Raw genomic sequence first — 14324 nt, 5'->3', positions numbered from 1 at the left:
TGCAGATGTGGAGGAAACCTCTGTGAGATGCTAAAGGAGACCCCAGATGCTCGGGGCCTCCTGGCTGGACCGAGGCTCCGCGAGGGCGCCGGTCGGACGACCTGTGCGAGGTTCGTCCAGGTCGACCGACTGACCTGTTGGAATCCCCAAATCCCTGCTTCTGTGGCGATGCTGCGCGTTTGCAGCAGCTGTGCTCAGAGCTCCGTGATCACGCCAGCAGCGGCTTTTCCCAGCGGGCGTTTCCACTCGTTTCCACTCACCCTTCTGTCTCACCCTGGCTCCCCTCTCTCTCCCCCCCCGGCTCAGAGCACAGAGGGGTTTTGGTGATGATGGCTTTCTTAGAGGGAATTAAACTGTCTCTTCCTGCAGCTGTCAGCCACGCAAATTACGTCGTCTGCAGATCTCGATTGGCGGCGATGACGCCAACTGTGTCTTTTTTTAGAAATCGGGGGTTATTTTGCGATGCCGTTTTCTGTGGCTCTGCCGCGTCTCCCGTTAATGCTTGTTTTTAATCTCTGTCTGCTGCAGGTTTTACCGCCACTCCTACATGGCCTCCTACAGCATCTACACAACATTCACACGCGGTGAGTGTCTCTGCTCTCCTCAGCTGTTGTTGTGCAACAGAACACTCGTCATCAGGGAAACGTCAGAACAATAAATCACCCAGCTCCGCACAGATGGAATAAATAAAGGCTGCAGTGAGTGCAGGGAGACCATTATTAACAGCTATTTGTTCTGCGCATCCTGCATGAATAAATAATTTGTTATGTGTGCACAGGCTGAGATTAAATAACCCTTAAATCTGGGATGAAATGCAGCAATTTAATGTCTGCTGATGCTGCTTTTAACAAACATACTAGCAGCTGGCTAACGGATTTTTTATATGGAACGTGTCATTTTTTAATGTTTTTCAACAGGTTCTAGATTGATAAATTGAGTAAATTAACATTTATTTACTCATCCATGTTCATTTTTTATTCGTGAACAGGTCTCAGTCAGCATCAGATAAACTTCCGTTGACAGTCGGTTAAAGGCTGTTAGCACAGTTTTAAACATCACTCAATTTGAAATTTGACCACGGCGACGTCTTTTCTTTCAGGGAGGTTTGGGAGCTGGACCCTCCTGAGGTGGTTAACTCGGTCCTGCAGTATGCTGCCTGGGGTGTTCAAGGCCAGCAGCTGGTGAGAACACACAGGAAGCTGCCCTCAAATCTTCAGCTGGCACCGCCGTTCTCTGCCTGCATTAACATTATTACATTTCAGGTTAGAGATGATTAAATCTGGTAATCAGGTTTGCTCTGGTTGTTTATACTTCATACTCGCCAAAGCTTACTCTAATTAAATTAATGTATGAGCATTTGCAAGGTTACTTAGACCTATTCGAATGACATTCACATCCTCCGTGACTCACAAACGTTTCCTGTTTCTGACTTTTACCCACAGACAATTTATCCACAATTATTTAGCCACTTTCCTTATTGGCCCTTCTTGTTGCCATTTTGATTGAAATACAAATGAAAGCATTTTAAAATCATTCTTAATTAATCATCCCATTAGATTAAAATAATGTATTCGTATATACCACAATATAATACTGGATGGTACCAGTTAGTGCACACTGGGAACGCCGGGCATGAGGTCTGACTTGCTGCTTGCAGACTCCTCTAGTGGTCGTTTGATGAACTGCATGCTCGTGGTTTTCTTTCCATGCCTAACCTAAAAATATTTAAATCTAATGGTGAGAAACGCGGTGCATTCTGGGATTTTTTTTACACCAGCTATATTGTGTTAGAGTATATATAGCAGCTTTTTTCATCTGAGGAATGAACAGCAAACATGAGATCCCATTAAAGCCACATTTGTAATAAATGGTGATTTCTTGTTGCCATCCGGGCCGACAGAACACAGGTTGTCACGTTGCTGCCGACTGATTTTTTGTGCGCTTTCAGAAGGCCAAACGCGGCATCTTCTCAAAAAGGTCTCGGTTGGACTGACTGTAATGGTGATAGACAGGATTTCTGATGTTTGCTCAAGCTCCGTCTGTGAAAGGTATCAGGAGAGAAACGTGCAGTTTGATGGATGCAGTCACTAATGCACCAAACACCAGTTGCAGGGGTCGCTTTGTCAGCGTTTTATCCAAACAGGAAGCTTCTTGTTTCCTGAGGTTGTTCAGTTCAGAGTAAAACAGAGTTGTTGTTTTATGGTTCCTGCTCTTTACTGTACTGTTTTTAACCTTCGCATTTTCCCAGATCTACATATTTGAAAAACAACATCTACTACCAGTCGGACGTTAAGAGCAACTCCCTCAGGTTAACGTCGTCGGGGAAGGAAGGGGTCATCTTCAATGGGATCGCTGACTGGCTCTACGAAGGTGAAGAACAGTCTCATTTAAAAGCTGAGTATCATGGAGTTCAAGAGCTCCATCGGAGCTGAACACACTCCTAAACATCTCTCAGGAGAAAACAAGATTATAATGTAAATCTCAGGAAAACAAAAGTGTCCTGTGCTTTGCTCCTCTTCTTCCATTTATATTATTACTTCATTAGCATAAATGAAGGTTAGAGGATTTGAGCTCTTCCTCTTCGCGGGCTGCACGTGAGCAGGTTTTAACACACACCAGGATCACCAGGCAGCTGTGTGACGCTGCCCCAGTGAAGATCCTCATCTCAGAGGCTCAGTCCTCTTTTCTCTCTTTTTGCCAACAGAGGAGATCCTTCACACCCACGTGGCCCACTGGTGGTCACCTGATGGAGAGAGGTTGGCGTTCCTGGTCCTTAACGATAGTCTGGTGCCCAACATGGCTTTGCCCCGTTTTCACCGGCATGACGTACCCCAGAGGAAAACAGTATCCGTACCCAAAGGTAAACATGGAGGCGTCACCAGTAGCTGCCCTCTGGTGGTTGGTGGCAGTAAAACAGGCCTCTCCTCCCTCGTTCTTACTGTATTGAAACCAGACATTTAAGATCAACCTTCTCCATGAATTGCTCTCTGCTGTATTTCATCTCCAGGCTGGTCAGGCCAACCCAGCGGTGAAGCTCTACGTGGTTAATCTTTACGGGCCGACGCACACGCTGGAGCTCGTGCCTCCCGACACGCTCAACTTCGGTGAGACCTGCGGCAGCTCCGCAGCAGGAGACTTTCTCTCCTTGAACAGGTTTCCCCTTGTCTCTGTAAATTTGGACTCAGTGTTTCGAAGGTGGCACTGGTGGTTCCTGAGGTGGACGGGTCACGTTCTGCTCCTTCCTGGTGCTCCCCAGACGATCGGATCCTCAGCTCCAGTCGCACTGACCATCGTGTTGATGTTTCTCTAGGGAGCATTATGTGACCATGGTGAAGTGGATCAGTAAGACCAAGACCTCAGTCAGGTGGTTGAACCGGGCCCAGAACCTTCTCCATGCTGACCGTGTGTGACACCACCACGGGTGCGTGCGTCACGGTGCGTCTGCCTTTCTTTTTGCCCCGTAATTCTAAGAATGAGGCGAAGCTCTTTGTGTGAAATGTAATGTAAATGAAATGAATGAATGAAATGTTTAAGATAATAACAATTTCAGGTAGACGAAACCTGCTGAGCTCGCCAGGTAGCAGAACAACACAATGCTCCTCATCTCAGGAGTGATCCTGAGAGTGTAGAGCCGGATTCAGCAGGCTGTTTTCCAGTAATGGGGAATCTGATTTGGCCCCATTTGCATGTTTCGCTGAGCCAAGAAGCAGCTTCGTTGATCCAGGCCTGGATGCAGCAGCCCTGCCAACAGCACAGACCCAGTTCACGCCTGTTGGTTTGGGATGAGGGGTTAAAACTGGGAAGATGTCTCCAGGGGTGTGTTACTCCCTCCACCCTGATGCTCACCACTGTGAGGAACCCAATCTAACGGTTGGCCCCTCTGTCTTTTTCAGAGACATGAAGAAAGCTCTGAGCTGTGGCTCTCCAAACAGGTAACACGGCTTTTGTTATTCTCATTTTATAAATGCCTCAGATTAAACAGACGTCAGGGGCAGCTGCTGTTGTTGGAGGTTCTGATCCAAACGAAGGATAAATAAATGATGTTACAGGAGATCTGTGAGAGCGCTGTAACCTCTCCACCTTCTGGTTGTCTAGGTTGATTCTTCTTTTCCTTCTGGTCTAGTTTTGCTGCTCTTTTCCTGTATGTGGAACCATGTTAATATGTTAGTAATAATAATCGGGCATAAATGTGCTGCTCACATGCACTTTCCAACCACAACGATCGAGTTTCTGTCGTTTGGGCCGCGATGACAAATCTGCAACCTTTCTTCAAAACCCAAAATGTCTCGACCAGAGCTCAGCTCCACCGTCAACGATGTCACTGTTCACATTAATAAGCTGCAGCCCGCGATCAGGACGGTCGCTCACGTTTCAGAGCAGGTCTGGCTACCCGGTGGGGGTTCAGTTCCTGCCATTTCTGCCCTGATGGGGGACGTGGACGTGGCGGGAAACAACAGACCCACAGTCAGCATCGCTGAGCAGCCATCTGGTCCACAGCCGAGCGGCCTGACGGCACCGTTCCTCGTTTAAACATCTTCCATCCGACCAGCGGAGGACATCATTAATGAGTTGGTCTCATCCTGACTCCAACCCGACGGGTGTGCTGATAACTGGGTTGAGGACAGGCAGAAACTAAGTCCACTCCAATCAGAGAAGAGGAACGTTTGTTCATCCAAGCGAAGCAGGTGGACGCAGGTTTAAGACTCACGTCACACTTTTGTCTTTTCGGCATTCAACGGGAAAACAACAAACAACAACTCCAATTCTGGCTCAACTCTTTCTTTTTAAGTGCAGACTTGCGTGTTAACATGTTCCAGGCAGAGATGGAGGCCGAGGAGCGAGCGCTCCTGGCAGGATTAGATGGTTTCGCCCTGCAGCCGTACAATGTTTGGCCGCGGCGGCAGGTCGTTTGTCCCCACGACAGGCTTGGCCAGCCGAGCCGCTCGCCTTTGTAAAGGTGTCAAAAAGCTCATTTACAGACCCAGTTTGTGTGTGAGCAGAGAGGAAACCTCAGCTATCCTCCGCAGTTCCGGAACACATGATGTTTCTTTTGGTCTTCCTCTCTGTCGACGCTTCCACCTGCTGAAAAGTCACCAAGATGGAGTCCAGGTGTAGATTTAGCTCACAGTTGGACGCAAGGTTGTCATTTCTGTCGTGCCGAGTTGGTGGATTCAACATCTAAACAGCTTTGAATAGAACACTGTCTGGAATCTTCATCGTCTGCTTCTGTGTGTCCTCCAGAACCAGGAACCGGTGTTCTCCAAAGACGGCAGCCGATTCTTCCTGACGGTGCCGGTCAAACAGGGGGGGCGTGGAGAGTTTCACCACATCGCCATGTTCACCACGCAGGTGAGGCGCCGGGAAAACGGGCTTGGCTTTTCTGGAACCGTGCCGTCTGTAGATCCTTTTCTGTCTTGGCTTGTGGCGCCGTGCAGGGCGCCGCTCCGCTCAGCAGGTGGCGAGGGGGTGGTGCCGAGGCCGGACGAGGCCCGCTAGAGGGACAGGTGCTCATTACGGCTCACTTTAAACCTTCAGATAAGGTCCAAGCCCACAAAGTTCTCAGAAAATAGGGAAAAGGTTTTCTAGAGCAGATTGTTAACCGGCAGCTGCATGTTTGGGTCTGTGACTCGGTGGCAGAGCTCAGATTCATTCAGGTTGAGGAGGAAACAGATATTAAAGAGGAAAAACGCTTTGACGCAGCATCTGCAGACAGGAAAGAAGCCTTCAGCCTTGAGACAGCAAACAAACAAACACAGAATCAACAGCGAGCAGGAATCCAGAGATGTTGACACATTCACCAGATGAGATCCAGCTGTTTGGGTGCAGAAAACATCTGCTTCTGTCATTCAAGTTTTGAGTGTCTTCTTGTGTTTTTCCAAATCTTCCTTCAAGGGTATAAAAATCTTTTCTGTCAGCTCTTTTTGTGCAGAATTTTTTTTTATTTTCACATGAAAATAAAGCTTGAATGAAGCTTTTAGAATCAGCAGGTGCAAAGATTTGTTAAATGCTTATTTTTTGGGGTTGATGTGGCCCCTGTGTTGCCCCTGAGTGGCCCCTGAGTGGCCCCTGTGTAGCCCCTGAGTGGCCCCTGTGTTGCCCGTGAGTGGCCCCTGTGTTGCCCCTGAGTGGCCCACGGGAGACACCACCAAAAGACTCGTGTTCTTCCACACAAAAACTACTTTAAATACCAACAAATATAAAATCATTGTGGTCCTAAAGACTAATCAATAAGAACATCTCTGATCTGAACTTTAGTCCAGAATCTGGTGCTTTGGGAAGAAATGTTTTTTTTTTTTTACATTAATAATACGAAACCCATTTTCCTCTTGTTCATTTTTGCCTATACACCTTTTCATAAGCCTTTAAACGATTCTAAATGAGGCTTTTTCAAAACTTCTCTTTTTTATTTCAGTTTAGAGCCGATCAGAACGAAGTCCGACATCTAACGTCAGGAAACTGGGAGGTGACCAAGATCGTCGCCTACGAGGAGACCACCGACAACCTGTAAGTCAGGACTGAGGGCACAGATGAGACTGGGACATTATTAATAACAAGATCACAGTCAATGACATTATAAGAATCCCAATAGCACTAATACACATTTATTAATTTATTACGAATGTTAATGTTTTAAGAATTATTCAACGCTGCTTTCATTGTAGTTTGGTTTTAATGATCTCAATTAACGAACAGTATTGATAATGTGTTATGTAACTCTTTGTTGTTGTCCATATGGAATCAAATGTAATTAGCTGGATAAAAAGGAGTTTCATCTATATTATTTATAGCTATGCCAGCAGTAAAAGCTTTAGCAGCTTTGATATTGTTCATTAAACAGTGAAATCCTAATTTCAGCGTCTAAAATGACTAAAATTACTTTAATTTAACTGTTCGATTTATTCACGCTGATGTGACTCAGTTGGGTATTTAATAAAAGAATGCCTGTTTGCTTCTTTTCATTTCCAGTTTTTTCCTCAGCACGGAGGGGTCACCACGGCGACGCCAACTCTTCAGGTTTGTTCTCCGCACAATAAGTGTAAGAGCAGCATCAGAAGATCGAAATTAGCATTTGGCTGTGTGGCGACGTCATCGTGAAGCTTTCTGGAGCTGATTGGAGTCTCTAGTGTTGTGTAATTATCATCATCTGCTCTTATTTCTGCCGCGAGCTCATCTGAAGCTGATGAGAACGCAGCCGTTTTGTCCCCGTCCACACTAGTGAGCAGAGACGGACGTGGACGGGACCGGACTTCTCTGGCCTCGCTCGCTCTCTTGCTTTAACGTGCATTGGGGTGGGGGGGTGGAACTATTTCCAGCTGTGGATGAAGTGGTGACCCAAAACGTGTCTCCTCAGTGTGAAAACCGTGGGACTGTTCCCTCGCCGCTGTTTGACCTGCGAGCTGAATAAAGCTCACTGCCTGTACATCGACGCAGACATCAGCCCAACCCGGCAGCACGTCATCCTCCACTGCAAAGGTAGGACGGTCTACGTCCTCTTCCTGGCTGCTGCGGGACATGTTCCTCTGTGTTTTTGTCCCTTGTATAGCCACGTACTTCCACGCTGAACTCAGCTGTCAGAAGCCTCGGTGCCGTTTCCTGTCACACGTCTTCTCTACAGTGTTAATTGCATCTGTCCTCAGGTCTCAGGTCTAAAACTCAGATAATTGGCCAAGCTGTTGTGTGGAAGTGCTTGTGGGCAGGACGCCGGGTAGCTGAAGCTTCCTACTATTTGTGGCTTCGGTCTTTTCTGTGTGGCTGAAGCTCAGAAACTTTGATTTACTAGACAACAACCAATATTATTTGTCCATAAAGCACTAAAGAGGCTAAAACATAGCACAGGATGGAGCATCTCTGTCCTCGTGTTGCTTCTTGCACACCCGACGGCATCAGAGGAAACCAGGCTTTTCCAGTTCTCTTGTAGCTGGGATGTGGCTCTCCTGAGAGCATTTGATGTTTTCCTCTTAAATAAGAGCTTCTGTTCCCACTTCCAGGTCCTGGAGCACCAACCGTGATTTTGCACAGCCTCGACACCTCGAGTGAGTCCCTTTTTCTGAGTTTTTTTTTTTTAGAAATGAGATTCAAACCTTTAGGATACTTGTGACCCCACATGAGGTCTTCTTTGATGTTGGAGCTGAAGGAAACGATAACGTGAGGAAAGGAAAGGACCTTTTTTCCTGTGACACAGGCTAAACACTCACTCTGCTTCACACCTGTTGGGCGGCTACTTGTTATCCGCACCAATCTGTCGCAGCTATAGTTTTTTTTTTATAACCTTTAAAGAAAAAAAACGTTAACAGCTGTGCTGCTGAAAAGCAAGCAATTTGCCCAGGGATATTTGGAGACGCTCCATCCACAGCTGAAGGTCCCTGGTGGTTGCATAACGAGACGTCTATTGATTTTGGGTTTTCCATTAGAAATACTGGATGAATTCCATTTCATTTAGCTGCTTCTCAGATGGTTTGAATAGGAAAATGGCCAAGCTGGGAGTCACTGTTTATTAAATGTGGAGAAAATTGCTCTATTTCTGAGACGAGAAGAAAAAAAAAGCTCCAAAATGGAACCTTCTGGATCAGCTAAGCTTTAAAAAGGTCCCAAACCTTTTATTCAAATTCTGGAAACAACATACAATTATTTTAATACTAAATCTCCCTTTTGGTCATCTTTATGGATCTGTAGATGCTTTTGTTAAAAATGATTAACCTTTTTCCTCTGTTGCATATTTCTTAATCATTTACAAAACATTTAACCAATGAAAGGTTTTGATTGAGCAACATTTTTTGGCTTAAATAATGTGGATGGCTTCAAAATCAAATAAAGAGAGGAACAATCTATAAACCAGCTCCCTCTAGCTCACGTTATTTTGTCCTTGGCTCCCAAAGGACCATCTTCATGCTAATATTGGTCATTTATATGCAGCCACATTGTGATTATTGGCAGTTTTTGTCCTCTTTCTTCCCCTGAAAGTATTCTCTTCATCTTTATAGATTATTACATCCTTGAGAACAACTCTCCGCTGAAGGCTGCCTTGAAATACAAAAGGATCCAACTAACTGACTTCAGAACCGTTCCTACTGAACATTTTGGTGAGAAGAAAGAATCGGTTTCGATTTGTACACCGAGTGCAGTAAATCTGTGACAGCTTTGTAACATGAAACATTGTTCTTTCCCAAAGATTTACCTCTGATGCTCTCGTACCCACCTGACTTCTCCGATTCTCGGCACTATGGGTTACTTCTTCTGTTGTACGTATCACACGTTTGACTTTGTAGAACTGGAGTTTGATTTGGCTGAAGTTAACCTCAGACGCCACCAGGATGACAGTGATGTTGACATCTGTTTAGCATAAGCAGGAATCAGCAGGGAAGCAGTCGGGATAATAAAAGCAGAAAAAGTGGAAGCTGCTATAATGATGCATCAACGTATCCAGTCACACCTTCATTAGTATGTTGAAAATATGCTTCAGTCTTTGTTTATCCAGACTAGTTTAGAAGTAAAGACAGATCCAGACCCTGACAAAGGTGGGAAAGATCCAGGTGCAGACAAGGGGCTGGACTGAATCTCTGTTCTGAGCTGACTCGGTTTCCCCTCTGCTTTGTTTAGAGACAGCGCCCCCGGTGGTCAAGCTGTGAGTGACCAGTTCTCCCTCAGCTGGGACTCGGTGCTGGTCAGCTCGGACAGCGTCATCGTTGCCCGTCTGGACGGCCGAGGCAGCGGCTTCCAGGGTCAAAGGATCCTGCACGAGGTCCACCAAAGACTGGGAACTGTGGACGTTCAGGACCAGATCGCAGCAGTGGAGTATGTTAGCATTTACCATTTAGCCGCTACTGCAGCAGTCTAGTCCTCCAGATGATCCAGGGTTTGTCAGCTTCTGCTAAATACCAGAACTTCCTTCAAATGCATCCATGTCCAGATGGACACCTGAACTGCAGCTGGAGCTGAAGTCCAGTTATGGCAGTTGTTTCTTGTCTTGTCTTCTTGAGGTTTGTCTGGGAAATAGCATCCTGACACCTCATGTTGGCTCGACTGTCAGCGGAAAACATTTGCTCATTTTCTCTTCTATTACTATTTTCTGACAAATTGGATTCCGTGAACTCACACTGTGTGAGGACAGCAGGTCAGAGGTGAAACCTGGACGTGATGAGAGGTTCAGCCATACAACACTTCATTATCATTAACCGTTGCTAGGCAACAGTGCTGGGATATGACTGCTGCTCCTGGTTCCATGATTGTGAAGGCAACCAGCTAATTCCAGCTTGAACAGAAAGACACACCTGCACAGCTACAGAGGACAGTTGAAGAGTCGCCGCTCGGCTCAACTCGTCCAGTCAGAAGCAGCAAATCAGAAAAAAAAACACACGTTGGATTTTAACTGTGCTTGTTTTGTGCTTTCATTTCTAGATACCTGCTGAAATTTCCATATATTGATCGGACACGGATAGCAGTGTTTGGAAAGGTGATCCCATTTTGTCCATAAATTCATCAATAATCTATAAATTATTATTAATTTAGCCTTCTTCTTGCTACATTTAACCTACTAATGATGTTCTGGTCAATGATTAATAATCAACGTAACCCTAAAATAATAACTCTTTTTGCATTGGTCGATATTGTACATGTAAATATTTAAATGCAGCTGCTCTGGCTGCACTGCTGGTTTCAGATGCAACTGTTCATGCACGAGGGAATTTTCCTGGTTCTCTGAGTGCGTGTGTGTGTGTGTGTGTGTTCAGGGTTATGGTGCATACTTAATGTTGATGATGCTCAAGTCCACCGACAGCATCTTCAAATGTGCCTGTGCGATGTCGCCAGTGACGGACTGGAAGCTCTACGGTGAGTCCTGTGTCCCGCTGCCCCTACAGTTCCCTCAGTTATTTAATTCACACATCGTGTGTGTGCACATGACCCTGCGTCTTTGTGTGTTTGGGTCCCATTGAGTCATTCCACCCGTCCAACGACTGCTGGTAATGGCTGAAGGAAAGGACTGGGAAGTCCTTGAGAGGACGCCTGTGTCCTGCCTTTATGCCAGTCGAGCTCTGGGTTATTGTGTTAAGAATTCACCTCCTCTCATGTGCACAGCATCGGCGTTCTCGGAGAGATACCTCGGCATGCCTTTACGGGACGACAGCAGATACCAGGTGTGTGTTTACTTCCTCCCCCCACTTGATCTCTTAAAGCTGTTTACTGCTGCACCAGACACTCCTGCAGCTCAGCTCCTGCACTTTCCTCATCTGCTATCAAAGTCGGAGCCAGCGACGCTTTCCCCCGTGAGTTTTCTCGACAGGATTTTGCTACTCGTTGCGCTTTGTAGCATCGGTGCATCAGATCACAGGCTGCAGGATTTCAGGCCTGGAGATGCTGAGCCATCAAAGCTGTTGAGACTTTTGCAAGCACGTTGTCAACAACCAAATACCTGTAAGAGGTATCTTATTCGCCCACCATCTAGGATTTGCATTTCCACCTAGCTGATTGGATTTTGTGGCTGTTTCCTCACTATTTACACAAGCAGCCACACCAACAGCGACAAAAACGAGGCAAGGCAGCTTTAGAGGGGACGTATTATGCTCCTGTTCCACAAGTTAACATGGTTCCTTGATGTCTAAATGAAATGTTAGTAGCGTGCTTTGGTTGAAAAAATCCGTAGCAGTCTGGATGTGCAAATATGTGCCCTTAAGCATTGAAGAAGTCAGTTTTGCATAAAACGTCCCCCTTTAAACACATTCCATCAGTACCAGTTCAGAGCATAAATATTCGATTTGGCTTTAAAATGATTCTAACAATATGCAGCTTCTGTTAGATTATCAGAATAATCTGCAAGCTTTTATTGCTTTGCTTTGATACCTTCACCTCCTGGTGTTCCCCCCAGTTTTCCAGTGTGCTGCAGAATGTTCAAGCACTGAGGGAACAGACGCTGATGCTAGTCCACGGCACCGCCGACGGTAAGACGGCCTGAGTCAGCTGCAGTAAACTAACAGCAAGCACAAAGACATAGGAGTCTGGGAGGACGTGGGCCAAAGGTCGTTAACCAAGAGATAAAGGAAATGGGGATAGACAGAGGATTAAAATATGGGAGTTGTTTCCAACCAGCTAGATTCCGATTGGCTCGTCTTTTCCTGGTAGGATTCATAACATGCTGACATATTGTTTCTTTTCCAGCAAACATCCACTTCCAACATACTGCTGAGCTCGTCAAGAACCTCGTGAAGGTTGGAGCAAACTACTCAATGCAGGTGTGTCTCGTGGCAATAACACCACCACGTGGCCTGGTGGCCGCTGTGCTGCTACTTGAAATGAATTTAAACAGAGAAGAGAGGTTGTTCTGGATAAAGAAGGCTAACTTCCACTTTCAGATTGAAGTGATTTATTTTGGATCTCAGGTGTCCGGTCTGGATGTGGTAGTTCTGATAACATGTAAATGAAAAACCTCCATTTTTTTCTTGGGCGGGCTGATGAAAACCAACCAGCCAGAATTTAAATAGTGTAAAAATGACTACAAGTGATTCATTAATTTGGCGTGGCTACATCATCATCCAGCTTTTTAAAGGTTGAAAGCGCTTTCTTTATGTGTAACTGGTCTCTGTGTCCTGTTACGGGCCAGATCTTTCCAGATGAGGGTCACTTCCTCTCCCAGCAAAGCCACCTGCACCTCTACGCCGCTCTGACCAGCTTCTACAGAGAATGCCTGAAGGAGGAGTTTTTGCCATTGCCTGATGACGAGGAGGAGGAGGAAGAGTAGGCCTAGCGCTGGAGCAGAGCTGGAAGTTTCTAACTAAAACCTGTCAAGGCCTTTTGAGTTTTGAACCAAGTGTTTCACTGGACTTGGACACTGGTTTAGAGCTGCTCGTGCTCTAAAAGTGTGTGTTAGTTCATGTGTGTGTGTGTGTGTGTGTGCGTGTGTGTGTGAGTGTGTGTACAGTATGTGAGAGAGAGAGGGCGAGAGAGAGAGCACTCTAGTGCTTGACTGTGTCTATAAACATATCTAAACAATAACTGAAGGACACGACAGTGACACTTGCCAGACGGGAACTGCCCTTTAGCGCAAAGTCATTTCACTTTCGGGACACTCATCTACGTGTACAGAAGACCGTTTCCACCTTCTGTGAGGTCTTGGGACCGATTCACAAATGCATGGTTCACTTCTGCCCTTTGTCACTCCTTTTGGCACATTATTCTCTGTAGTGGTAGAGCTTGGAAAGAGATCCCGTCTCTCCTTAGCGTTCGGTTGTTGCTGCACAAGGAAGAACTCAAGCTGTATGTGAGTGGAAAAGGTCTCTATAGGTCGGACGTCCGGGGGTCGTGGGTAGATGTGCAATGCCTTATGACACTCACCATATTGTAATATTCCCTGCTGGCTATGATAGTGATCCAGTGCTAGTGTCATCTAACAACTGTCAACTCAGGTCCTCGAGATGCAGCAAGTCAGTTTGAAACACACCACTGTCAGCGGTTTGCTAATGGACAAATTATGATTTTATCTCAAGACGATAAACGTAGATTAGAAAGCTGTTTTGGTTTAGTTTCACAACACGCTGCAAAAGGTCTCCACCTTCAAATTGTTCACTCTGTTTTTAATCCATTTTCTTAGAACAACTGACCAAACATGAAATAAGTAGGATTTTTTTTGTCTTAAATGTTTCTCCAACTTATTCATGACTATGAAGCCAAGAGACCTTTAATTTCAGGATTTTATTTGAAGACAAGTAAGAACATTTGGCTTCATTGGGTTTTTATAGCAATCGATGTACTACGATGGACAGTTTTACAATGTCAGTGAGGTGTTTGCATGTCTACAGTCTTGTGTTGCCACATTTTGTACAGTACAATACAGCAGAGTGTGTATATAAATATATTTTTGAGATGCCAGATCTCATAGATAGTTTGGTCTTTGGGGGCTGATTGATTTGGGTGTCTTGTAATGTTTTAGTTTCCATTTTCTTTTAGCTATTGAGTTGTTTTTGTTTTTTATGGATGGATTTTGTAACGCTTGTTCATCTTCTTTTTACTTTTTTCCCCTTTTTTTGCTGTTTTAGAAGGGGCCTGGTGATGGGCCAAGGTTTGGGGTTGTTGTGATTGTCCTCTAGTGATCCGAATAAATAAAACCTGAAAGGAAACACGTTGCATATGCTATGCCTTGTATTTGAGCCTATATTACTCTGCAACTTGTGACATCAGATGGAGACAGTCTGTGAATGGGAACTTTCCAGTCTTGCCATAGATTCCCAGTAGGAGTTCACTCTGGACTATAACAGGTCCAGTCTAGAACAAGAATACATCCTGATCCGGTCCATGCTTTTGGAGCTCAGCTGTGTGTTCAGGCTTGTTGGTAAACC

At 45.6% G+C, this 14324-nt stretch overlaps 1 protein-coding gene across 1 annotated transcript; it reads left to right on the top strand.

The window, feature by feature from the left end:
* Positions 1-1099: 1099 nt before the first annotated feature.
* Positions 1100-14105, top strand: LOC115248738 (inactive dipeptidyl peptidase 10-like; the record flags this gene model as incomplete). Its single annotated transcript, XM_029832528.1, is given in 23 exon segments — positions 1100-1181; positions 1949-1977; positions 2249-2370; positions 2705-2811; positions 2813-2860; positions 3008-3099; positions 3305-3389; positions 3391-3435; positions 3894-3932; positions 5242-5349; positions 6413-6504; positions 6967-7014; positions 7352-7473; positions 7989-8033; positions 8982-9080; positions 9170-9239; positions 9598-9792; positions 10396-10450; positions 10728-10827; positions 11074-11132; positions 11861-11933; positions 12151-12224; positions 12593-14105. Coding segments are annotated over 23 exon segments (1927 nt in total), but the record flags the coding sequence as incomplete, so codon positions are not given.
* Between the last annotated feature and the right edge of the window lie 219 nt (positions 14106-14324).

Source organism: Takifugu rubripes, unplaced genomic scaffold (assembly GCF_901000725.2).
Source record: "Takifugu rubripes unplaced genomic scaffold, fTakRub1.2, whole genome shotgun sequence".
Taxonomy (NCBI): Eukaryota; Metazoa; Chordata; class Actinopteri; order Tetraodontiformes; family Tetraodontidae; genus Takifugu; species Takifugu rubripes.
Note: the sequence above shows the minus strand (reverse complement) of the source record. Positions and strands in the feature narration are given on the sequence as shown.